This window comes from Copadichromis virginalis, linkage group LG6 (genome assembly GCF_057382275.1).
Source record: "Copadichromis virginalis isolate Kocher_CV1m ecotype Utaka linkage group LG6, C_Virginalis_male_GT1.1, whole genome shotgun sequence".
Taxonomy (NCBI): domain Eukaryota; kingdom Metazoa; phylum Chordata; class Actinopteri; order Cichliformes; family Cichlidae; genus Copadichromis; species Copadichromis virginalis.
The window spans coordinates 42896876-42923216 of NC_140623.1; the positions used below are offsets into that span (position 1 = coordinate 42896876).

At 43.4% G+C, this 26341-nt stretch overlaps 2 protein-coding genes across 4 annotated transcripts in view; one reads left to right on the top strand and one right to left on the bottom strand.

Annotated features, from left to right (window-relative positions):
- Positions 1-365: 365 nt before the first annotated feature.
- LOC146708578 (scavenger receptor cysteine-rich type 1 protein M130-like) lies at positions 366-4471 on the bottom strand. The gene is made up of 5 exons (XM_085460596.1): positions 4294-4471; positions 3128-3430; positions 1865-2197; positions 1133-1456; positions 366-554 (listed from the first exon to the last, which is right to left on the bottom strand). The coding sequence occupies exons 1-5, from the start codon at positions 4394-4396 to the stop codon at positions 541-543; spliced, it is 1077 nt and encodes a 358-aa protein (XP_085316722.1). The 5' UTR covers positions 4397-4471; the 3' UTR covers positions 366-540.
- A 17223-nt stretch (positions 4472-21694) lies between these two features.
- LOC146708579 (NLR family CARD domain-containing protein 3-like) overlaps positions 21695-26341 on the top strand; it is a 13421-nt gene continuing 8774 nt past the window's right edge. For 2 of the 3 annotated variants that reach the window (XM_085460573.1, XM_085460574.1), the window contains exons 1-2: positions 21917-22121; positions 22230-24027. In XM_085460573.1, coding sequence (XP_085316699.1) covers positions 21917-22121; positions 22230-24027 — 2003 coding nt within the window. Of the gene's footprint in view, positions 21755-21916; positions 22122-22229; positions 24114-26341 lie in introns of those variants that run through there. The other variant, XM_085460572.1, reaches the window with a different exon arrangement.

Below are 26341 nucleotides of genomic sequence, written 5' to 3' on the forward strand. Positions count from 1 at the left end.
ATTTGCATGAGAAACAACATCAGGAAGAAACGACATTCTGCCCAGGTGAGTAATTCACAGGTAAATCATACGAAGGTCACAGAGTGTGAGGGAACCTCACAGAAAGCCACGTCAGTCACCTCTCATCAGGTTTCCCCACGTCAGTCACCTCTCATCAGGGTTTTAGATAAGAAACCAACAAACAGGCCCAATGCCGACTGACCAATCAGGTCTCTGGCAAACGCCCATAGGACAAACTTGGGGGAGGAGCACTTCATGAGCGGACTCTGATCATGTTTTTTTGTAAAATTGTCGAGGACGGGTTTCTGGATCCAGCCCAGTACCTCTGACTCAGTTTATATAATTTAAATACCAAATTCATTAAATACCAAAAAATAAGTCTTTTTTTTATTTTTTATCATGAGCGCTTTTTATTGGCAACTTAGAGGGCGGATATTTCTCCTTATTAAACCCAGAGTTTGAGCCATGACCCAGAATACTCCGTCCGTCTGTCGGCGCCTCTGCGGTCGATTGTCTGGTCCAGCGTTGTGTCCTCGGCTCTCACCCGCGGCGCCCTGATGAAGACGGCAAAACAGAGAAGAGTTTCAGTCTGATGTGGAACCACATCTGTGTCCATGTCTGTGACGTAGGTGGGCTTCAGGTCTGACAGGTGGAGCGCATTAATGGGTGAAATGAAAACGCTGCTGTGTGGGGGGGTTACAGTCTACGTTGAGCCAGAATGCATCAGATGTCAGGAAAATGAAATGTGATGCTTTCTTGTAACGATGCAGGAAATTTTCAAAGTATCTTAAAATTGAAAATGATCAAATGTGAAGTTTACAGAAGTTTTCAGACCCTCGGCGGAGAACTTTGGAGAAGCACCCTCGCTCGGATAGTTTATCCCAGACTTCCCAACAGATCAGGGGGAAATGTCTGAACTCAGGATGATGTCAGTGAATCTGAAGCTGACGACTTCCTGTTGTGTGCTGCTCTACAAAAAACATCCTAAACTTCATTCAAATGTTGTTTGACGTTGATGTGTGAAAGTGATCCACAGCTGTCAGGCAGGACTGAGTCGTGCCACGAGTACATCATTTACCAGGAAACTAAACGAGCAGACGACACCCACAGCAAACCGCTTCAAACATCTCACCTGCACAGTTCACCTGAATGACCGAGGAGGAAAGCCGTGGATTTACAGCTCCGCACTCCATCAGCGCAGACTCTCTTCCAAGGCAGTCAGAGAAAAAACGCCACATCGGCGTTTTGTTGGGAAGGTTGACGGCTTCGGTGGAAACAGCGATGTCGCAGCCCAGCTGTCTGCACACTATGCCCGCGTGGTTCAGGTCCCAGACTGTGGACTCTGCGCTCACCGGTTTGGTTTCGTTCCCGTTGTGGATGAGAAGCCTCCCAGCACAGGCAGCGGAGTCCTCTCTGGCTCTGAGCACGCCATCGTCCAAAATCACATCTGAATCATCTGTTAGAGACAGACACGTCAAAATGAGGAGGGGCCAAAATCCACTCTGCAGTTACACCTGACCAATGCCACGAGGAAGAAGAGACGCTGACAGAGAAGAGGGAGAGAGGTGGCGTTTAAAATTGTGTTTTAAATATGAACAAAATATTTTACTAAAATGTAAAAACTCTAAAAAACATGTTTTTGTAAGGTTTTGAGCTACATGTGGAAAAAAAGACCTGTAGTCATGCTGGTGACCTTATGGGAGATCAGCACGAGAACAAAACAAACACAAACCTCCTCTGCACAGAGAGCACACACATATTCGCATCACAACACCATAAACTGCGTGACAAGTAACTGGGTGGGTAAGGGGGTGAGAGGTGAGCTGAAGTAGCCACGGCCATCCAGCCAGTGTCTTTGTCGTACCTTTGACAGTGAGCGAGAGCCTCCCGCCCTCAGATGAGAAGCTGTGGCTGAAGACAGTGTTGCGATAGACGCAGCTGTAGGTCCCCTCGTGTGTTTGATTGGCAGCTCTGAACCAGAAGCTGGCCGAGTAATTGAACGCTGCTTGGGTCAAGCTGCGGTTTTGGTGGGCGCCGGTGATGCTGAGGGTAAAGTTGCCGCCGCTGTATCGTGGCTCCACAGAGCAGCTGATGCTGAAAGAGTGACCCTTCCACACCACGCCCTGCGTTTGGTTCCCAATTGGAGAAGTCTCACTGCCGTCAGTGTAGAAACTGATGTCAGGAGCAGGCAGGACGTCTGTAATGACATCATCATACACCTGATGAGCGCACACGCTTTAAACACTCGAACTGTGTCGTAGAAAACAAAGACGCGTCGGGTTTCAAGTTATTGGATCAGATTTATGAGCTGATGGTGCAAAACCTTTATTAGGGAGGGGCGGGGCTAATGTGACTGAAAGAGGTGTTATTACCACCTTATTATTTATGTATTTGTGTGAGTTTCCCTTCTGAGCAGAAACATTGTGGGTGGATAGAATGAGTAATAAAGATTAATCCTGCAGACGTGAGCTTTGAGGTTAACTTTACTGGATTTAACACCAGTAAAAACCCGTCTTATTCTGCGTCTGCTGCGATAATTCAATGAGACTGCAGCCGCCTTAACCTCTGATCATGACATGTAAATGCTGCAGGATGAAACCCACAAACTACATGAAACACTTGAAGCATTCTCACCAGCTTTTGGCCATCTTGCTGCTTTGACATCAATGTTATGCAGTTATGTGGCGAAACAACGGGCGGCATCGTGTGAAGGTAACTCGACAATCACAGCGTGAGGCGTGAAGTTTGACCTCCTGACCTCATCAGCAAAGTGTGTACTGAGGTCATGATTCACAGATGCTTTTTATATACGTATAATTCTTTTTACAGCTGGATGAGTCGCCCCCTGGTGGCCACTGATGAAGACTACTGCTGGAGGATGGGTTAAACTCCGCCCACACCTTTGTGTGACTTCCTGTGTCACTGCCTCCCACTGTCTGGCCTACTCTCTGTACTATAATGTAAAAACACATTTAATCAAAAGAAAACTGGTAAGACCATAGAGAGGAACCTTTACTGGCGGTCTCAGACCTTTGACCTTTGACCTATGTGAATAAAATCCGTCCATCGCACCTGCAGCTGAACTGACCCTCAGCTCACTGTACAACGAATGCCGTGCTGTTCTCACCTGAGCAGATCACCTCAGTGGTGAAATCTGAGAGGCCCTTCCTCACCGTTCCGCAGTCCGTGAGCGCTCGCTCAGAGCCGTCACAGTCCGAATAAAAGCTCCAGACGTGCAGAACTTTGGGCCGGTGCCTGACGTTTTTGACTGAAACAGCAGAGCCGCAGTCGAGCTGTCTGCACGCCACGGCGGCCTCCTTCAGGCTCCAGGTGCGCTGTTTGCTCAGCTGTCTCCACTCTGCCTCGTGCTTGAACCTCAGCTCGCCGGCACAACGGTTCCCTTTGCCAACCAACCTCACATCATTGGACGCTGCAACGAAATCATCGGCAACAAGAATCAGACGTGCTGCGACACTGCAGGAGGACACGATGACTGCTGCTGGAAGTAAAACTCACCGAATATTTCAACCTTCCAGCAGCCTGAGAGGGCTGCACAGCGCCTCCATGCTGACAGAGGTTTGTAGAAATCTAGCCGCTGTGCAACAACTCGAGCTTAACTTTATCAGAAATGTTGGTGTTTGATTGTTCTAGCTCGCTCTTCTCAACGCCAGCGGCTATTTTGAATGGTTTCTACGTTTTGTCCTACATCGTGTAAACCGAGTGAATGCTCCCGTTTTTAAAATAAAGATGCTTTTTTATTTACTGTGCACGCTGCGCTGAGTACAGAATCTATTGAGTTTAGCGACTGACTCGTGTGGCTCTGTGATGGAGTTTAAAGTGTTTGTGTTCAATGATTAACAGACTGCTGTCGCAAACACTGACCCACTGACAGGCTTGTTCAGCTTTTAATCAGATCGGCCGTCCTGTGACTGTGGTGCACAGAGAGCATGAAGATGCAAAAGTACTGCTACATAACAACAGCACAGAAAGTGCGAGGGAGTCAGGAGTGTTTGCCCTCCAGCATACTTTCCAAATAAAGCTCTTTAACTGTGGACGATAGATGAACTTAATCTATCCCAGAGCTGGAAAACTCCCTCGGTTTAGTTTTTCTGACTGTGCATCAGAAACAAAGAGGAAGGTGAAATGAATTTACTTCTGCCTGCAGTTTTTGCAGACTGTAGCTCAGCTTAGTGACAAACAGAAGAACAAATGACAGCCGAAGAGAAAACGTCACGATGGAAGAATTGCAGCTGGGAGACGTGTTTATTCAGCTTTAAAGTGAAAGGGACTCACCTGTGGAAACATGTGCTCCTGCCGGCCTTAGAGCCCAACTCAGCATCAGCACACAATAAAACACAAGTGAAGACCACGTGAAGACCCAGCTCTGCACTCTCATGTTGCTCTGACTTCACAGACCTGCACCAACACTCAGGTTTGTTGGCTCACTCTGCAAATACAGAGTGAGTGCTCTGCTTTAAACACAGCAGTGTTTGCTTTGAATGGTCAATGCTTCATGATCATAGTTCATAGTTCATATGGTAAACATTAGGGCTGCTCGATTATGGCAAAAATGATAATCACGATTATTTTCACTGAAATTGAGATCACGATTATTTGACGATATTTATTTAACCCTTTAAGACCTACCATAGAACCAAGTCCACCAGAGCTTATATTATTTTTTTTACATGTTGTAGTGCCATTTGTGGGAGCATTTCAAGTTGCTATACATCAATACAACTGTTATAGCCCATATTTTAATAATATGTATGCATTAAGTCCATAGTAATTACATAAAATGCAAAAAAGTGCAATAAACTACAAAAAAAATTGAAAATCGCTTTTGTTTTGTTTACATATATTTCTACTTGGAGAAGTTTAAGAGGTTTATCCCTCAAAACTGTAAATACAATAAAGTTGCAAAAAATAGTTTACAACAACAGGAAATTTATTTTGAGTGTCTTCATAGTTTTATTTTGGAGATACAGCAATTTTTATATACTGCAGGAAAAACAAAAAACAATCCTATGATGCAAATTTGCAAAGGAAACAGCAGGTGCATCATTTCACTGTGGGAAGTGTTACGAACAGCTGATAGGAACGGCAAAGCGTGTTTCTGGAATATTATGTTTTTGTTCCTGCAAGCGCTTTTTATGCAATTTTTGCAAAGCTATATGTGGAACGAAACCGTGACCGAGGACAAGCTGATGGCATCAGATGTAAGTACAACTCCTCTGGTTTCATATGCAGGTCTAGAGCAGGTCCACTGCCGGTTCAGATAGAGGGGGAGGAGGTGGAGGTGGTCAACAAGTACAAGTACCTCGGGCTGTGGGTGGACAATAAACTGGACTGGTCATGCAACACAGAGCACCTGTATAAAAAAGCCCAAAGCCGACTGTACTTCCTCAGGAGGCTGAGGTCTTTTAACATCTGCAGGAAGCTCCTGAGGATGTTTTACCAGTCGGTGGTTGCTGGAGTACTTTTCTATGCTGTGGTGTGCTGGGGGAGCAGCACAGCAAAGAAGGACTCATCCAGGCTGGAGAAACTGATCAGGAAGGCTAGCTCTGTGGTCGGCATGAAGCTGGACACTCTGGTGACAGTGGCAGAGAAAAGGACATTAAAGAAACTGATGGACATTATGGACAATGCTGGGCATCCTCTGCACACGGCCATAAACAATCAGAAGAGTCTGTTCAGTGACAGGTTGCTTCTCCCAAAGACAAGAACTAACAGACTTAAAAACTCCTTTGTCCCACACGCCATCAAACTGTTTAACTCCTCTCTGGAGGGGAGAGGGAGGGGAAACAGGAGGACAAAGGAGGGAACAACTAAGCTGTAGTGCCTCTTCACCTCACTGTGCAATACCTTTTGTGCAATACTTTTGTAAATAGTCAACGGTGCAATAGACTCAATACTTGAAATGTGCAATTCACTTGTATTTTTATTTTTATTCCTATTTATTCTATTTATCCCCTTCGTATATTTTATTTATATTGTCTCTGTATTTATATATATGTGTGTGTGTGTATAACTCTGTAACTTCTGTCGGTGCTGTGCTTTTTTGGAAATCGAATTTCCCAGAGGAACCCACCCGAGGGATTAATAAAGTTCTATCTTATCTTATCTTATCTTATCTTATCTTATCTTATCTAAAACAAATTATTTTGCTAGCTTACACGGTTCAGGTTCTACAGGGATTTAAAAATAGTTACGCAAAACGGAGCGTGCTGCTCTGACCGGCTTTAAAGGGTTAACAATAACTTTAAAAAAATAATATAAAATAGTGTGCAACACCACTGAAGTTTTTTTTTTTTTTAAACTCTCTTTTCAACCAACAGCAGTCACTCTCCTCTCCAAATAACTTCTGCTTAGCTTTCCGAGCTTCCCTCGGGTCCTCTTAATCAGCGGTCTCCAACCTTTTTTGCGCCACGGACGGTTTATGCCCGACAATATTTTCACGGACCGGCCTTTAAGGTGTCGCGGATAAATGAGGGAGGGGCTAATAATCGGCTCAGTCATTTTTAATGATCGTTGAAAGCCCAGATCGTAATCGTGATTAAAATTCGATTAATTGAGCAGCCCTAGTAAACATGTTTACAGCCTGATACAGAAACAGCTGTGGTCTGTAATTTCCCCGTCGTAGCAGCCGTACAAAACATTTCTATACCTCTTCACAGTGTTGTTCTCAAACATGTTGTCTGCCGTGTGCTTATTAGTGTTGAGTAAGATGAGTTTATCGGGATGTTACGTATCAGCAGTCCAGGAGGTATCTGTGTTTAAAGCAGAAATAGTTTGCTGCTTTATAAGAAAGCCCTCCACAAAGCCAGAACATCTTACTATTCATCACTGATTGAAGAAAATAAGAACAACCCCAGGTTTCTCTTCAGCTCTGTAGCCAGGCTGACAAACAGTCAGAGCTCTGTGAGCCAACCATCCCTTTAACGTTAACTAGTAATGACTTCATGAACTTCACAAATAACATTTTCATTACAGAAAAATTACCCACAATAAACCATCTCTGCCATCAACTGGAGCAGATAACATTATAGTAAAGTGGAGACAGCATTACAGTGCATTGCTTAACTGTATGAAAGGTGAACCATATGAGGACGATTCTGACGTGAGCGATGAAACAACAAGTGTAAAAACACATGAAGTAGATGAAGCCGTTCATAGGTTATTGAGAGTAAAGCTTATTGTTTAGATCACATCACTGCAGAACATTAAAACACGCTAGTTTAAGGCTAGCTCCTCTTCTAGCGCTCTGTTTCATTGGCTTTATGATTCATGCCATGCTACCAGACTCAGTGCTGTGTAATGTCCTTGCTCCAGTCATAAAGGACAAAGCTGGAAAAGTGAGTTGTCTGGATAATTAACCTTTGCTGGTTCTGTGGAGAACAGCTGGTTTATTCTCCTGCCTTCTATCTCTCTGGTGTACCTCCTCAAGCGGCTGGCCAAGGCTGTGAGTCTTTGCTTGGCAGTTTCCAAGGCCTCAGGTATGGACAGCTTGCTGTATTTCTTAGGCACCTTATTTGTCGCACCTTTCTGCAACTCCGTTAGTTGGCTAACCTCCCTCCGTGCTACTTTGATCTTGCCCTCTAGCCTCCTTCTCCATGGAGGGTACTGCCCCTTGTCGCTGTTCAACTTGTAGCCAAGCATCTCACTGATCACTGCTGCCGTATTGTAGATCAGCTTGTTAGTGTCGGTAATCGTGGTTGTAGGTATTGTCCGTAGTGCTGCATTAACATCATCTAGCAGACCTTCTGAGGGTACTTCACGTAATCTTGGTAACCGGCTACGGGGGATCCAGGTTTCAAGCTTGGCCATGATCCTATTTTTCAGGTCAGTTCCTCTCGCACTCAACGATCCTTCTCCTATCGCACTTGGGGCTATGTACAAGCTCTGAGTACAAGATCCATAGAGGCTGTATAAAAATATGTATAAAATTGATTGATAATCCCCCCACAGATGTAATATTATCTACAGCTACTTTCAGTACCATTGATGTTAAGTTAGACTCTTTTTCTCCAATTGATCTTTCTGAGTTAACTTCAATAATTACTTCCTCCAAACATCAACGTGTCTTTTAGACCCCATTCCTACAAAACTGCTCAAAGAAGTCCTGCCATTAATTAATTCTTCGATCTTAAATATGATCAACCTATCTCTAATGATCGGCTATGTACCACAGGCCTTCAAGCTGGCTGTAGTTAAACCTTTACTCAAAAAGCATCTCTAGACCCAGCAGTCTTAGCTAATTACAGGCCAATCTCCAACCTTCCTTTATATCAAACATCCTTGAAAGAGTAGTTGTCAAACAGCTAACAGCTTAAAGACATAAAGACCTGGATGGCCGCTAACTTTCTGCTTCTTAATTCAGATCAGACTGAGGTTATTGTACTCGGCCCTGAAAAGCTTAGTATCTAAGCAGATTCTTACTCTGGATGGCATTACTTTGGCCTCCAGTAACACTGTGAGGAACCTTGGAGTCATTTTTGACCAGGACATGTCCTTCAATGCACATATTAAACAAATATGTAATGTAAATGAAAATTGAATATCTGAAAATACATTGCAGCCTGGTGGTGGAACATATATTTGGGTCCAGAGATGGAGCAGAGTCTGGCTTCACAGTCTAATTTAGCAGCTCTGACATCAGAGGTCGTAGGGGAGGAACAGCCACACAGAGCGTGAACATCACCTCTGTCTGCGCTGTGTTGTTCACAACCTTTGTTCTGGGCTTTTAAGTGGAGGGTGGAGCTTGTGTGATGAAGCTGAGAGCTGTGTTTGCACATGCTCAGTGTGACAGGATGTTGGCTGCTGTGAAAGCTGAATGCTCTCTGGCTAGAAGTGATGTCACACATTAGGATAACTGTGCTGGCTCTCTGTCAGAGTACCAGGGCCTCGCTTTGACCACATGACTCTCAGTACACAGCATGATGTGTGCGAGGAGCAGGACTGAGGTAAACCTCTGAGGGCTCAAACTGAGACTGAGCTCCAGATGTTTCCACATGTTTCTGCTCTGCATGTGTTTGATGATTATTTCAGGTATAGATGATGAAATATGACCAGTCTGATGTGAACCTGCTTCTCTGACAGCGCCTCACCTCTCTGCGCTGCCCCCTGCTGGCTCTTATCATTACTGACTGAGTCCTTGACACACTTACTGCCACTTTATTAGGTACAGCTCACTAACACAGGCTCAGACCTGCTTTGCCTTCAGAGCCGCCTTAAATCTTCATGGCTCAGATTCAGCGAGGTGCTGGAATCATCCCTCAGAGTCATGTGATCAGTGACGTCTGCTTCAGTACTGACTGATAGAAAAGTGCCTCCACATAAACACGATGTGTAGTAGTAGTAATAATAATAATAATCAAATAATTTTCAGCTTTTCAGCCCTTTGTCTGGATGCTAATCCAGCTGTGTGTGATTGTGATGACAATAAATAAATAAATGTCAGACTTACAGCTCCTGTTTTACTGCATTAAAGTGATCAGATGACTTCCGCGCTTTGACATGGATGGTAGTGAAAGCAGGAAATGACAAACGTAGCACAGCAGCAGCGTTTAACACGTCTGAGCTGGAAACACAAACTCTGGTATGAACATCATTCATAGAACAGCTTCCAGCTTCTTTTGCTCTGCGACAGTTTGGATGGATTTGCATTTAAAGATGCTAAGAGACTAAAATGGTTAGGGTCAGGAGGTCAAAGGTCAGAGCTCCTGTGTGTCTGAGGGCGGCTTCACGATGGAGAAGGATGAAGGAGTCTGACCTGAGCCAGTGTTCGACATGAACACATCAGCACTGCTGTCAGTGAGCCTAACGACAGCCGTTAGCATCATTTCAGTGTTTTGGTCATAAAAACACTTCCTGTCACTGTGGTGGTCACAGTGACATCATGCAGTTTGTGTTTTGACCTCCAGAGGGCGACAAATCAGCACAGACAGAGAGCTCCATTCAAACTTTGCTGCCATCAGTAATAATTCTTCAAATATAATCATCAGTGTTTGTGCAGTTATGATATCAGGGACAATCTAGACATGTGTGACAATAGTGAACATGTCGCATGACACACCTCAAACATCATGTGATCCACTCTCAGTCTGCACTTTCATTCATGACTTCAACAGGTTGAAATGAGCTTTGAACAATCGTCAGTTTAGTGCTGAGTTATTCAAACGCTGCAGGAAGAACAAAGTGATGACAGATGTTTGTGTTTGAAACAGGAAAACCAGCAGAAATAAATCACCTCTGGACAACCTGCCAGAGATGGTTTGGGAGTTTCCCACGTGCACCTGAATGCAGCACTGACTGTTTCTCAAACGCTCCTGATTGTAACGGTGTCCTCAAACGCCTCTCTGACTCTTTCCTTCCTGCTCAAAGTTCCTTTTTTTTCTTGGTGTTTGTGGCTGTTGCTGATCGTCTCCGTGTGAAGCTCCGTGTGAAGGTAACCCGAGCAGTGTGTAATGTTTCCTGACTAACATCAGCTGTGTGCAGCTTAGTTCCAGCACACATCTGCCGCTCCATAGTTCACGGTAACGGACTCACAGCTGGACCAACGAGGCCGACCGTTAAACTGTTGCCGATAGCCTGTCTGTAAAAGATGTCTTCATGCTTGTAGTTATTAAAAAAAAGACTCCACATTGAGTCGGTTTGAATGTTTTCAGTGATGATGTGTAGAAAAATAACAATGATGACTTTTTAAAGCTGTGTGGACAGGGTGGAGTTCAACATGTGGGGCAGGGTGGAGGTGCACAGGTTTATTTCTGGACTCCTGATGGTTTCTATAGCGGCTTTGCACATGACATCATGCTGTTAGGGTCGTGATCACGTTCACAGAGAGTCTATTGTTACTGTCGCAGGTACAAAGAAATTAAAAGCAGAAAGAGAATCTTTTTTTCATCTCTTTCCTGTTTCTGATAGAAGACGAGGAACAAAAACATGATAATTAACAGATACAGCAATCAGATAAACAGTATAAAAGTATTGTAACTATTAGGACTAAAAGTATTTGGATTTTTAAAGGTCAAACAATATGTGATGATTAAAAATCTTTACATTTTTATTTTCCTTTTTTCTTTCTATTCTTGTTTTATTTTATTTTATTTACATCTTCATCTGCCTCCAGCACCACCTTCAGCTTCTCTCTTCCATCTGAAACTCTTCCTCCTCACTGAAGTTAGGCTTCTAATGTGACAAATCCTACATGAATATACTTAATTCATCTCGATATTGCCTCAATTAGTCAGCAGATCGAATAACTGTGGTTTTCAGGGTTTTTTTGTACCTACTCCACTGGGGTTGCAAGGTGATCCAAGCAGGTACTAAAATGTGGCGTTGCCAGGCTGTATGTCACTGACTGATTCACTGTCACCACAAGATGTGTCATGAGACGGTCTCCTTCAAACAAAGCAAACTCACCATGTTTAAGATGACAGTGAAAGAAACGGACGGGCAGAAAGCAGCACTGTGGTCAAATGAAGAGGTGCAGACCTTTTTGTGCACAGTGGCTGAAGAACAAATTCAGATGAAGCAGAATGAAGTGATCCGCATTGCAAAGGTTGGCTGCTAAAGGGACCAATGCACAGTAACCAGTGGCTTTAAAAACGTTAAAAACTGAAAAGTGATTACCGGGCCATCAAGGACCACAATGGCTGACGTGGGTCCAACAGACAGGACAGGAAGTGGTTTAATCAAACGGACGTCATTTATGGGCGCTGACCAGCGAGCACCTGGAGTGAGAGAGGCCTCGACTCACGGCACTGCTGGAGAACATGGTGACGTTTGTGAATGCTTTGTGTGTTTAATCGTAATTGTTCACTTTGAACAAGCCATGTTTCAATAACACTGTTGTCTCTTTGCAGATACAACGCTAGCTAGTTCTCTGTTTATGCTAACTCCATCCTCAGCTAGTTTTTGTGCTTACTGAGAGAACAACATAAAGTTCAAGCCACAGCTGAAGAACTACGCTTTCCTCCAATTTAATGTCATTTGTGTCCTTTTGCTGTGAAACCTTTTCTACATGCGAGGGCTTTTCATACATCTGGATTAGCATGGACCTCCAAGCTCCCCTGTTTGTTGCAGGGGCAACCTGCAGGCGGGTCCATTCCACTGCAGGGCAACCTGCACGTGGCGAATAAAATTTGAACTTGAACTTGTGCCCCAGCTCTAGTTGGTGTAGCGGTGCAGACGCCACACAGCGATGCCCCGTCACTGGTAAGAAATGGTGATGAAATTTCATACTACGTTGACTTTAGCAGTGATGGAGGAAGTGCACTTTTGTTTCATTTTCTTTCCTCCACTGTGTTTTTGCTCCATTTTCCCATAATTCCTCTTGCCTTGCATTGACCTTCCATTCTTCCTTTCCTGTAGGCGAGAGGAAGAGGACACAATGTAAACCTGGCTGTACTAGTGTGCTTGAGGCATGGCAGCAGAGGGCGTAGGGAGGAAAAGCCAAAACGGCAGGTCGCTGCCTTCAGTTAGGCATCCCTGAGTGTGGTCGGTTACCTCGCTTCAGTAATGCGTGGCCACCGTGGCTGATGTTTCATCTCATCCATGGACTTTACCCCTTTGATGTAAAACAAAAGCAAAAGCTTTACATTTCTCTACTTTGTAGCTTTTGGTTCTAAGAGAGGTTTAGTACAGCTTCAGTGTTGCACATAGAAAATAATTTATACATGGCACATTGTAAATAGTTTGAATTTTCCAGAGCGTCATAAAGAATTTAGTGATTGTTGTTTGTGCATCATATATTTTTTTCACGAATAACCAACATTTGGCACAGATGTGCCAGGATAACTCCTTTTGAAGAAAATAAAAACAGTCTCTCCTTTGCATTAAGTCATTGCACAAAAATCTACATCTGTTTATGTGCCAGAGAAAAAATCCTTTATTGTATGTGTTTTGTTGTGTTTGTGACGTTCAGCCACACTGATGTGGTTCTACACTGTAATGGGACACCAGTCGATCTGAGTCGGGTTGATACTAATGGAAAAGGGCTTAAATGTGTCCTGGGCTCATTAACTCTTTAGCTGATTAACTTCTAGTTAGTTAGCTTAGCTAACAGTTAAAGTGTGATCACTGTGTAAGCAGTCAGCTTGGTCCTGAAATAAAGCTGCTCGCTGCCATTTCTACAGCCGTGTTTGACCTGCTGCTTTGTTGAACTACAGTAATGGAGGATTTGGAGGCTGAACTTGGCTCTGTGACACTTTTTGTAATGAACTGATAAAAACTGTCTCAGGTGGATGTTAGTCCAACACGTCAGACACGACCTCTGCAGCTCTCAGTTGATGTGCACTTGAATGCTTCGTGTTTCCTCTGCAGGTGAAGGTAGAAAGTGTGTGTGAGCTGATGTGAGTTCAGCTGCATGGATCAGTGTGAGGACAGAGAGGAGGGAGCCCCTCCCTCTAAAGCCACCCTGTGTGGGGAACATGAGAGCCAGACCAAAGCTCAGAGGTGAGATGACGATCTCTAACTGTCCATGACTCTTCTCCATGTCACAGCTCAGCACTCACATCTCTGCTCCATCATTATTCACAGGAACCCACCTGGACCTCCACCCAGCTCTGTGTCCTTACAGGGCGACCGAGTAAAAAAATTGATCAATAAATTTGAACAAAGACAGTTATCTGAGTAAGCTAATGTCACTGTTACAATGTCTCACATGTGATCAGCTTAGATGTGCTGTAATTTTATTTAACCTGCTTTTAGACTCCATCAGAGACTCAAACCTGGACCTAAACCCAGCTGTGTGTCCTTAAAGAGTGACCAGTCTGGAAATCACTGGATTAATTTTAAAGTCCAGCCTCCGTCTGCTGCAGAGAGGTGAGCTGTTAGTAAAATGAACTCTTTGATTTAACTGCTTGATGTTGTTGGATATAAACTGCAGTGCAAACACGTCATTCCCTCAATCCCATTTAAACCGTCTCTTAAAAACAAGCCTTTGGTTTCTAAACAACTGAAAATCTACTTCAGCAAACAGGAAGTGATACTCGTGCTCATGTTTTCTTCCATCAGTCACGTGCTGTATGTTGGAGGAAGTTGGAGGACGTAACACTAACTCTGCTGCACAGATTTCACTTTGACTCATAAAACTCAAAGCTTAAAAAATGATTCAAACACTAGTTTTTATTTTTACTTAAAACTGAAGTCACTCAACATTTTTCTCCACTTTTCTGAAAATCCATCAAATAAAAATCTTCTAAAATGTAGAAAAAAAAGTTTCCTCTCTGACTTTGTGCCTTTTGGAGATCAGTTCATCTGCTGCTCACTGAACTGTTGGCAGAAATGTGTGCTGCACATGGTAAACACACGTAACTATACTGACGACTGCTTTAAGCAGGTGACCGACACTAAAAAGTTAATTGTGCCAATTAAACTTTCATAGTGATAGTGTTCATATTATTATGTTGGGTGGTTGAGCAAGCAGATTGTTGGAAATTTCAGCATGCAGTTAATTTTTATTTTATTTTCCAGAGACTGGATTCCATTCCAGTACATCCCATTACAACCAGTACAGTTAGCTAACCAAGCGACGAAACCTCAGCACTTCAAACCCCCCACACCATCGCTTTGGCAGTTGTTGCTAGCTGTATGCTGCCGTAGCTCAGTCAAAAGTAACTCAGGGAAGGATTTCAGCATGCTCAAGTCAAAAACTGGACTTTTCTCTACCAGCTGTATCAGAATAGCCTGATCACAACACACGTCAACTTTTGCTGCTGCCTTGGCGTAGTGTACGAAGGCACAAGGAAACAAATCTGACACTCCGCAATTTGCAACATCACGCCATGCAGAACAGCATGTTAACAAGTTTAAGCAGGGAAGGCCATGAAAGTTGCACTAGCAGGAAAGAAAAATGAAAGAGATGCCATTTAAAGCTCAAACAGGAAGTGCTGTCACTGAAAGAAAAAACTTATTTGTTCAAATTGATGTTGGTAAAAACATTAATCTGGTCGCTCCAGTGAGTTAGTTCCCTCTTAGGTCCCTTTGTGTCCCTGCCTCCCCAGTTGTGTCCTCGTGTCTGTCTGGTCTCTCTGTCTCCTTGGCTGTATGCGTTCCTTGTCTTGTCTCGTTAACATGTCTGCAGTTCTGGTCCTTGTGTTTTTCCTACATGGTCCCATGTTCTTCTTTTTGCGTCATGTGCTTTTGCCTCCCAGTCTGTTGTGTGTATTGATAGGTTTGTAACTTGAACCTATTCACTGGAACGTTGAAGACAATATAATTACACAGCCAGCAAGACACGAAGTAGGCAAAGTTCTTCATGTTTCTCGTGCACGGGAGAGAACCGGACAAACGCCGTTCCTTCGTTTGACCCCAGTCGCTCTCGTCCGCTCCCCCGTAACACTGCTCTTTTATTGAGGTTACATGAATATGCATAGGTTCATTAACATACAATGTATACATACACACAAAGCGTACCTTGCCTGTGCGTTGTGTAAGTGTGTGTGTGTGTGTGTGGGGGGGTCAGTGTGTGACCCCATAAAGACTTCCCTAAACCTGCTGGTCTGGAAGTCCAGCAGTTCATCTAAACAGAAGGCACTTAGACTAAAACAGCTATAGATACGTTTATCCTACCATAAAACAATAAGACAAGGTACGAGCTCTCCCACGCTCCCAGAGTGCTCTGGAATGCACACAAAGTTTGCAGACTATTAAGGATCAAACCTCTACCAATCTACAACTAATTATAAAACTCTAAGCATATATAAGTAGATATTTCTAAGCATAAATGACAATCAACAATACAAACCTAACATGTATCACCATAAGTTTATCCCTATTCCCAGTGTCATGTCCATGCAATTTTGTTTGAGTCTGTATCTATTACTTCCTGTTTTATTTTTGTTAGTCATCTATCTTGTGTGCGTATGTTCAGGTTTACTTCTGCTGTCTTGATATACAGATTTAGTTCACCTGTGTTACCTGGTCTGTTCCATCTCCCTGATTACCTGGTGTGTATGTAACATACTCCACTCTTAGTTTACTCTTAATTTCCTTCAGTCTGTTGTGCTCTCCTGTCTGTCTGTTAGAGTAAAGCTGGAGCAAAATGACTGAAAAACCTAAGTTGACTGCCTTATGTTTTGTTATATCTGCCAGCTAATAAAGATTTGTCTACGAAAGTTCTCAGTCATCCAGGTCACTGTAGTCTAAGGAGTGTGGAAAGAAAAGCGTCTGGACTTCTTGAAGTTTCTTCAAGACGTTTCACCTCTCATCTGAGAAGCTTCATCAGCTCTAAGAACAGCTGGGGGGAGATCTGTGCTTTGAGTTAGTGTTTGTCTGTGGAGTAATGCATTTGGTTCACAACCCATATATGACAGTTCTAGTCAGATACCATTGTGTTCATGTTTCCCAAAAGGTTGTGTTACTTTCAACTACCTATTGTTACTAAATAGATAGATGAAAGCAACTGTGCTGTCAGGATTTGTGTTTAGATCTCCATCAGGTTCAGCAGTCAGTAAGCAAAAGTTAGCCAACCTTGTTTTGGTGGCTGGTTTCAGAAGTTGAGAAACTGCTAAGCATTCCAATGCAAAGCCTCAAAGAGTAGAAACACCAGTAGAAACACCACAGTTCCAACTACCAACCGCGAGCCAACCTACAACTTTGATGGTATTGTATGATAATGGACTTCATTTCCCTCGTGTGATCAGACAGATTGCTAAGCAAACACATATTTGCCCCAACAGTCAATCAATTCATAGATATGACTGGTAGACAGATTTTATTTTCAGGTGTGCACATTTTCGGTGGGCTCTGAATTAGGGCTGCCACAAATGATTATTTTCATAGTCGACTAATCAGATCATGCGTCCACTGGACGTAAAACGTACAGCTTATTGCACCAGCAGCATCTGCTCTTATATAACTATCATTAGCTTACAGCGTGTTAAAGGTATGTGCTAACTAATAATAAAGGCAAGATGATAGTTTATTAAACTTTAATGAAAATGGCAGATTGTCTCAGTTGAGTTTAATAAACTCCCTGCTATCTAAAATAGGACAGGACACTGGAGTAAATTCTCGAGCATCTCACACTTCTGTTTAATCAGTTGTCTGCTTGACGTTTATTCAGCCGTGTGTAAACTGTAACTTTAATCTCAGCCAAACCAATTTACTCAGGAACAAATAAAACACTGAAAAATCCAAACAGTAACATGTTTAAGTTATCTAAGTGACTTATATATCATGTTTAACCTGAGTAGCGAAAGACCGCGGGGTCTAAAAATGATGTGCCGGGAGTCCGGTTTTCTCGCCAGCTCTAGTGAACCTTGAACCCCGGCTAGCTATCGAGCTGGTGGATAACAAACGTCTCCGAATACGTTGGAGCGCTTTTACAAATATGTGATGTTTTGATAAACCGAGCAGATATTTGAAGTTCGCACAGCTACGTTCTCACCTGATTAGGGATGGGTATTGATAAGATTTTAACGATTCCGATTCCATTTTCGATTCTGTTTAACGATTCGATTCCTTATCAATTCTCTTATCGATTCTTTTTTTTTTTTAAAAAGGAGAACACTAAAGTCGATTAGTTTAGAACTGTGTTTTATATCTTCTCTTTGCCTAATGTTGAACACCTCAAAAACTGTCGGTATGTATTTTTCAAAACGCCCCTTAAACTTGAAGCAGTCAAACATATTCCTGGATGGAGTAGAGCTTGAATTAGCTCCAGAATTTAAATATCTTGGGGTCATTCTAGACCCAACATTATCCTTCAAGAGTCACATAAATAAAGTGTCCCAGGTACTTAAATTTAATAATCGAAATTTTAATCATATACGTAATAATTTAAATATGAATGTTGCAAAAACTTATTTTTACTCAATGATCATCTCTCATATGGACTATTGTTTGACGTCCTGGTCACTTGCTTGTCCAACAACACTTAAAACTATTGAAAACATTTATAAAAGACATTTAAAACTATTTGACAAAAAACCGACCTCCCACCACTGTCATGTGTTAAAAAAACATAAATTACTGAACTTCAATAACTTAGTGAAACTTAAAAGAGTGAGTTTAATATATAAAGTCTTACACTCCCTTGCTCCACCACCACTAAAGCAGTTCATTAGGCATAAAGAAAGCTCAGACAGGACCACTCGAGCTACAATCCGAGGAGACTTGTTTATACCCCACAGACGGACAGCATTTGGGCAGAACGTCCTCTCTGTCCAGGAGGCCATCTGTGGAACAGTCTTCCTCAACCCATTAGAGAATGCTCGACATTCAATTTGTTTAAGGCAAAGGTTAAAAACTGGTTATGGACAAATCAAGTGTGTGATCATGTATGAGTTGTATAGTTTTAATGTTTTATTTGGGAACAGAATGGTGAGTATGTGTAAGTTTGGTGATGGAGTTTTTATTATGAATGAATGATGAATTTTTATGAATTATTATGTCTATTTTTATGCTTAAGGACAACAGATGGAAATTAGCCCTTGGCTATAATCTGGTATGTTTACATTCATGTAATTTTTTTTTTTTACATTTATGTTCATTAACATGCACTGTCCTAAATAAATAAATAAATAAACAAGATAGAAATTTAGGAGTAACATGGCCTTACAAACCCAACAGTGAGATCTTAAGAGATTCACAGCCTACGGCTCTTCAATGGGGTGTCACAGGGTCCCCAGGAAAAAAAAATGTATATGTAAAATAATAAAATAAATATTCTTCTGTAGCAATAACAAAGTTTAACATAAATTATTCTGTAGCAATTACACAAGAATATCCAGTAATGTCCCTGCCTACAATTAAACATATTCACTTACCAAAGTGAAATCGGGGGCATCTGCTGTGGCAAATTGGGTGCAAGCCTTTGACCACAAACTTAGACACTGCTCGGTGACATTCGTCTATCCTGGCCTGAAAGGAGACGCTACCGGTAGACTGCAGCGAGAACTGCCAGCATCTGAGCCAGACTCTGTCTGTCTCATCATGGTTATCTAAATGCAACGCACAGTAATAGCAGGTTTTGTAATAAGGTAAATCGCGCTAACATAATATGCAATGCTAATTTATTAGTTACCTGCAGTATTAATGGGAGAGGACGTGGAAACGCTACCGCTGCTGCTGGGTTGAGCTTCGCTAGTCCGGAGCGGATCAAAAACACGACATTCGTTGAAAGCAATCGCGTGTTTTTTGAGCAAATGCTTTTGCATATTCGTAGTGTTTCCTCCCTTTGATGAAATCTCTACTTTGCAAGTATTGCACGTTGCCCTGTTGTCATCCTTTCTCATAAAGTGTAACCAAACTTTTGAGCGTTTGTGCCGCTCAGGCGCCGTGTTTCCTACTGGGTAAAAGACGCTACTCAACGTGATGACGTCATTCGGGGCGACTGGAATCGATAAGGGAATCGTTTTTAAAAGTGGCAAACGATTCCAAGGAATTGAAACAGTGGGAACCGGTTCTCAACAAGAACCGGTTTTCGATACCCATCCCTACACCTGATAATATGTTAAAAGTTTATTTTGTGACCCAGAAAGATTAATAAGAGTAATATTAAAACTAAGTAGCTGCCGCCATTGTTGGAAACTGGAATTGGCTGGGCAGCGCTATGAATTCTGGGATAGGTTGGGCCACGAAGGACACACCCAACCCATCCTTCAAATCTGGGGAAAAGACATTTTGTTGGCCGCATTAGGAGGAGTCTTCAAATTTGGACAGCCTTCGTTGCGTCACCGTAATGTAATGTAATCAGCCTACAAATGCAGCTTCCAAAAGATGCGGCCTCTGAATTTGGACACAGCAACGACACAGGACACTGCTTCTCCTTCTTTGGCGTTTAGCGCCAGCTGGCATCCTTGTACATGCAGTGCTGCCATCTTCTGTTTCAGTCCGTTATTACACTCTTAAATCCTACTACTTACTCCTGCATCTTTAGGATCTTACAAAGCTTCAATCAACTCGTTGACTATTAAATTAGTCGTCGACAATTTTGATAGTCGACGTAATCGTGACTAGTCCGAATTTCCCAGAGGAATCCACCCGAGGGATTAATAAAGTTTTATCTAATCTAATCTATCTAGTCGACTAATCATGGTAGCCCTACTCTGAATGTGTTGGATCCTGCAGAGTTTTTATGCCACATGCCCTTCCTGACCCAAGATCAATTTCTGTGCACCAGTGCCTACTGATGCCAAGTGTGGTTTGGTCAGGAGTTGTGTCTGTAGATTTGTGACCTTATATTTCAGTTGAGAGAATATGTCTCATCTTGTGGAGTGACTTTGCTGAAAGAAAGGTGATACCTATGCTTAGAGGAACAGACAGCCTATGGGTTCTTAAACAGATAACTTAGGGGCGATCGTGGCTCAAGAGTTGGCAGTTCGTCTTGTAATCGGAAGTTTGCCGGTTCGAGCCCCGGCTCGGACAGTCTCGGACGTTGTGTCCTTGGGCAAGACACTTTACCCTACCGGTGATGGCCAGAGGGGCCGATGGCGCGATATGGCAGCCTCGCTTCTGTCAGTCTGCCCCAGGGCAGCCCTGATGGCTACAACTGTAGCTGCCTCCAGCAGTGTGTGAATGTGAGAGTGAATAAATAGTGGAATTGTAAAGCGCTTTGAGGGCCCCGAAAAGTGCTTTCAGCTTTCGGCTGAACTGCGTGTGTAAGTAAATGGTAAATGGCCTGTATTTGTATAGTGCTTTTCTAGTCCCTAAGGACCCCAAAGCGCTTCACACTACATTCAGTCATTCACCCATTCACACACACATTCACACGATGGCAAGCGAGGCTGCCGGACACTGGCGCCACCGGGCCCTCTGACCACCACCAGTAGGCAAACATGGGGTTAGTATCTTGCCCAAGGATATTTGGCATGCAGCCAGGAGGCAGCCTGGGATCGAACCACCGACCTTCTGATTAGTGGCTGACCTGCTCTGCCACCTGAGCTACAGCGACCCCACAGCCGCAATAACGAAGTGTACTGAGACCTGTGAACATATGGTCAGTTCGGTCGTGCATCATTTACAGCGGTGCAGAAACCCAGGATTGGGGCACTAGAGACCCAACCACATGTTCACACTTCTTTATTGCGGCTGTTGACTTACACACGCGGTTCAGCCAAACACACATCAGCAACAACACGACCTAGTTCATTCTGTTTTAAGCTGGCGAGATGTGACTGGGCATACCACTCAGGTGCGTCTGCCTCCCCGCAGCCGTGCCGCTGACCACGCCCCGCCACAGCTCAGCAGTCAAAAAAAGGCTCACTGCAGCCACTAAGAGTCAATGGTATGAAACTTTCACTAAATTGTATATTTTTCATCTCTCTTCACAAGTTTCTGGATTTCTTTTTTTTTTTTTAAAAGACTAAGACTGAACTATATTTTTCCACGTTTGGCACATTTTCACATTCTGTTTAACTTTTTGCTTTTTTGAAAAACAACCATACTAATTACCGTGTCACCATTCTGCTTAGTTTGTAAACCAGAATCATGTATTTCATCTTGTTGTTGTCATCGTGTTGTTGAGTTAAGGAGTAACTATTGTCATCTCTGATGATCAAACTGTGTTTGAGATAAAATATAATGCTTTAAATACTTTTCAACTATGAATTTCTGTTGAAAATGAACTGTTGAACATTTACAGCTGCAAGGAGTCATCTAAATCGGTCATTGTCCAAATGTCTCTTGCTTGACCTTTACTCTCTGCTTGAACTAATTCTTCATGATTCCTCCACAGAGTGGACCAGGAGAGCTCAGAGGTTTACGTGGTCAGTCTGCCCATCAAACACAGCTGGACTCCATATTTATGGTCTGTACATGTACAACAACTTCTTTTACATCTATTCTGTTCACAGTCATCTTCATGCTGCTCTTTGTAGACCAGCGGAGTGTCAGTGTGCCCAACATGGATCTGATGTTTGGCTCCATGATTTCAGTCTGATTGGCTCATTCATAAAGTATCCTGTTCCAGATGCTGGAGGACAACATCATCACGTTTGTAAAGAACGAGCTGAAGAAGATCCAGAAGCTTCTGAGTCCAGATTACCCAGAATGCTTAGAGAGTCAAAGGGAAGAAGAAGAACAGAGGAAGAGGACCAGAGAAACTTTTGTGAAGATCACGCTGGACTTTCTGAGGAGCATGAAACAGGACGAGCTGGCTGACCGCCTGCAGAGCAGTAAGAGGATTTAAACTGCTGGATTAATGGGAAATTTACTTATGTCTTTAGAGACACGTCAACATGTGCAATCAATAAGTTGAGATTCTTACTCCTCTGTTCCTTTAGGAATTCCCATTGGAGCTTTTCAACATCATCTCAAATCTTTCTTGTCAAAGAAGTTCCAGCATGTGTTTGAGGGCATCGCTAAAGCAGGAAACCCGACCCTTCTGAATCAGATCTACACAGAGCTCTACATCACAGAGGGAGGGACTGCAGAGGTTAATGATGAACATGAGGTCAGACAGATGGAAACAGCATCCAGGAAACCAGACAAACCAGAAACAACCATCAGACAAGAAGACATCTTTAAACTCCCACCTGGAAGAGATGAACCAATCAGAACTGTGCTGACAAAGGGAGTGGCTGGCATTGGGAAAACTGTCCTAACACAGAAGTTCACCCTGGACTGGGCTGAAGGCAAAGCCAACCAGGACTTCCAGTTCATGTTTCCATTCACTTTCAGAGAGCTGAATGTGCTGAAAGAAGAGAAGTTCAGCTTGGTGGGACTTGTTCATCACTTCTTTACTGAAACCAAAGAAGCAGGAATCTGCAGCTTTGAAGACGTCCAGGTTGTGTTCATCTTTGATGGTCTGGATGAGTGTCGCCTTCCTCTGGACTTCCACAAAACTACAATCCTAACTGATGTTACAGAGTCCACCTCAGTGGATGTGCTGCTGATAAACCTCATCAGGGGGAAACTGCTTCCCTCTGCTCGTCTCTGGATAACAACACGACCTGCAGCAGCCAATCAGATCCCTCCTGGGTTTGTTGACATGGTGACAGAGGTCAGAGGGTTCACTGACCCACAGAAGGAGGAGTACTTCAGGAAGAGAATTGGAGATAAGAAGCAGTCCAGCAGGATCATCTCCCACATCAAGACTTCACGAAGCCTCCACATCATGTGCCACATCCCAGTCTTCTGCTGGATCACTGCTACAGTTCTGGAGGATGTGCTGGAAACCAGACAGGGAGGACAGCTGCCCAACACCCTGACTGAGATGTACATCCGCTTCCTGGTGGTTCAGGCCAAAGTGAAGAAGGTCAAGTATGATGGAGGAGCTGAGACAGATCCACACTGGAGTCCAGAGAGCAGGAAGATGATTGAGTCTCTGGGAAAACTGGCTTTTGATCAGCTGCAGAAAGGAAACCTGATCTTCTATGAATCAGACCTGACAGAGTGTGGCATCGATATCAGAGCAGCCTCAGTGTACTCAGGAGTGTTCACACAGATCTTTAAAGAGGAGAGAGGACTGTACCAGGACAAGGTGTTCTGCTTCATCCATCTGAGTGTTCAGGAGTTTCTGGCTGCTCTTCATGTCCATCTGACCTTCATCAACTCTGGACTCAATCTGCTGGAAGAACAACAAACAACCTCCAAGAACTCTGACACAAGAGAATCTACAGAGAAAAACTTCTACCAAACTGCTGTGAACAAGGCCTTACAGAGCCCAAATGGACACCTGGACTTGTTCCTCCGTTTCCTCCTGGGTCTTTCACTGCAGACCAATCAGACCCTCCTACGAGGCCTGCTGACACAGACAGGAAGTAGCTCACAAACCAATCAGGAAACAGTCCAGTACATTAAGGAGAAACTAAGTGAGAATCTGTCTGCAGAGAAAAGCATCAATCTGTTCCACTGTCTGAATGAATTAAATGATCGTTCTCTAGTAGAGGAGATCCAGCAGTCCTTGAGTTCAGGAAGTCTCTCCACAGATAAACTGTCTCCTGCTCAGTGGTCAGCTCTGGTCTTCATCTTACTGTCATCAGAAAAAAATCTGTTTGAGTTTGACCTGAATAAATACTCTGCTTCAGAGGAGGCTCTTCTGAGGCTGCTGCCAGTGGTCAAAGCCTCCAACAGAGCTCTGTAAGTAAACATGTGGTCACAGCTATTTTTTAAATTAACAGCAAACAGGTATCCACAACTAACAAAAGAAACATTACTGGGTGCTTATATCTGTAAAATCAGTAAAACTATTAAATGATCATCAGTAGTCACTTTATGCAAAGTGACTAGAAATTGTGAGTGTTTGTGAAATATTTCGAAGTGTAACCTCATCACTCAGGCTCCATTCAAGCCTCTATCTACACCACAAGCGTCTAGACTCTGGGCGGGGTCCTGCTCTAATCCCCATCACCACTGGGAATCCATTCTGAGATGGGCCATCGGAGTCTTATCGCAAAATATCTCTATCTGAATTCTGTACATCAATACATTTTTTCCCCAAAAGGTGATTCTGTTCATCTGGATGTAGCGTTTTCAATGTGCTGTAGAAACAGTACATTTGCACACTGACCTCACATCCTAGTGAAAGAACAATGGTCTGTGAGGTCATTTCCTTGATCATTAATGTACAAATTATTATAAAGTTGCAAACTATTATAAGGCTTTTTATGAAGTTGAGGAAACCTGCAGTCAGTTGATTTTGAAGAACTTTTTTGGATGAGTGACAAAATGTTTCTCCCACTGGAAACGCTACGTCCAGATAAACAGAATCAACTTGTTGGGATTTACCTACCTGGATAATTGAGCATGCATCAAGACAATAAATCGTGTTCAGTTCCTTCTAATGGCCTCTAACTCGTTTTGCTTGTGGGTTCCTGCTGCCAGCCCCAAGAAGAATCTCCCTGCCTTTATTTTCTACAGCTTTGTCTTGTTACCCCCATTTCCATTTCCCCGATTAGTCTCGAGTTCCACTTCAATGTTTGTTATGATTTTGAATTTAGCGTGGTATTTTATTATTATGTGGACTTTATCAGTCAATAAATACCTTGCTTCTTCTTAGTTTGCCTTCTGTATCAAGCACTTTTGGTCCTATTTCACAAACTTTGTGATCCTTCAGATTGTTAGAGAATGCCATGACCAGTATGGACCCAGGAGAGAAACCATTTACACTGTGGAAAATGAGGCATCAGTGCCGACTTTATCTCACCACTTTGAGTGACCCTGATGTAAGGAGTTTGGTGATTGCTCTTTTTGCTTCTTGGAAATTATTCTCACAGAATTCTTTACTGCTCCAACCTGCCTGCCTTGTCCGGACTGGCCATCCTTCTAACCCTCAGTCGAGGTCACACCTCTATCTAAATTCCACACACCTGGGTTCGTCAATGCAAAGTCAATGAATGGTGCTAGATACCAGGATGATACCTCTTCCTTTTCCTCATGAACCGAGCCGGTCTGCTTGAACCAGCACCTTACTAGAGTCGAGTCAGGCAATTGTAATCTTGTAAGATGCTTTTATTTTTCTTGGAGTCTGTTCTTCCCGTGTCTGAAATGATGACTCCAGAAATTGTGCCTCCTGTTCCTGAACTAGCTAATCTTGAGGTTGCTCTTCCTGGGCCTTAGCTAGCTACCCCATATATTTTGAGCCTCTGCCTTAGCCAAACAAACTGGAGCATATGAGTCCTTTAATGCCTGAGCTTAAATAACCAGAGAAATGTTAATACAAACTTGAGCATTTTATGGTGCCAGAGATGTGCATCCTGATCTTGATCTTAAAGGGAAGCTGGCTGAACAAAAGACTAAGGCCACTGCTGCTAACGTGCCTGCTCTGCCTTTGTGGCTGGCTACAGGTTTAACTAACGGATGGACTCTCCTTTCCAGCACTCTGGCATAGACTTTCCGGGGGGGCTGAGGAGTTTGATCCCCCTGTAGTTGGAACACACCCTCCGGTCCGCCTTCTTGAAAATGGGGACCATCAACCCGGTCCAGGGGTACTGCCCCTGAACTCCAAGCAACATTACAGAGGCGTGTCAACCAGACAGCCCTACAACATCCAGAGCCTTTAGAAATTTGGGGTAGACCTTATCCACCCCAGGAGCTATACCACCACGGAGTTGTTTAACTGCCTCAGTGACCTCGCCCCCAGAGACTGGCGGGTCATCCCCTTCGTGATCAGACAAGGAGGTCCTCGAAGTATTCCTTCCACTGCCTGACTATTTTCTCAGTCGACGTCAGCTGCGCTCCAATCGCACTATACACAGTGCAGTGCACCTCTCCAGAGTCCCCTGACGGTTTGCCAGAATCTCTTCAAGGCAGTCTGAAAGTCTTTTTCTTTTTTCTTTTTTTTGGCCTCTCCGAAGTCCACCATTTGGTTCGGGGGTTACAACCACGACAGGCACCAACCACCTTGCGGCTGCAGCTCAATGCAGGATAGGATAGGATGGTGGTGATAGGATTA

What these genes read in the sequence shown, in the direction of transcription:
- LOC146708578 (XM_085460596.1), bottom strand. Translation starts at nt 4,396, where the DNA reads ATGAGAGTGCAGAGCTGGGTCTTCACGTGGTCTTCACTTGTGTTTTAT. An exon ending in AGGAGCACATGTTTCCACAG is followed by an intron (nt 3,431 to 4,293) that starts GTGAGTCCCTTT and finishes ATTTCGTTGCAG; the next exon opens with CGTCCAATGATGTGAGGTTG. An exon ending in CACTGAGGTGATCTGCTCAG is followed by an intron (nt 2,198 to 3,127) that starts GTGAGAACAGCA and finishes ATGTCATTACAG; the next exon opens with ACGTCCTGCCTGCTCCTGAC.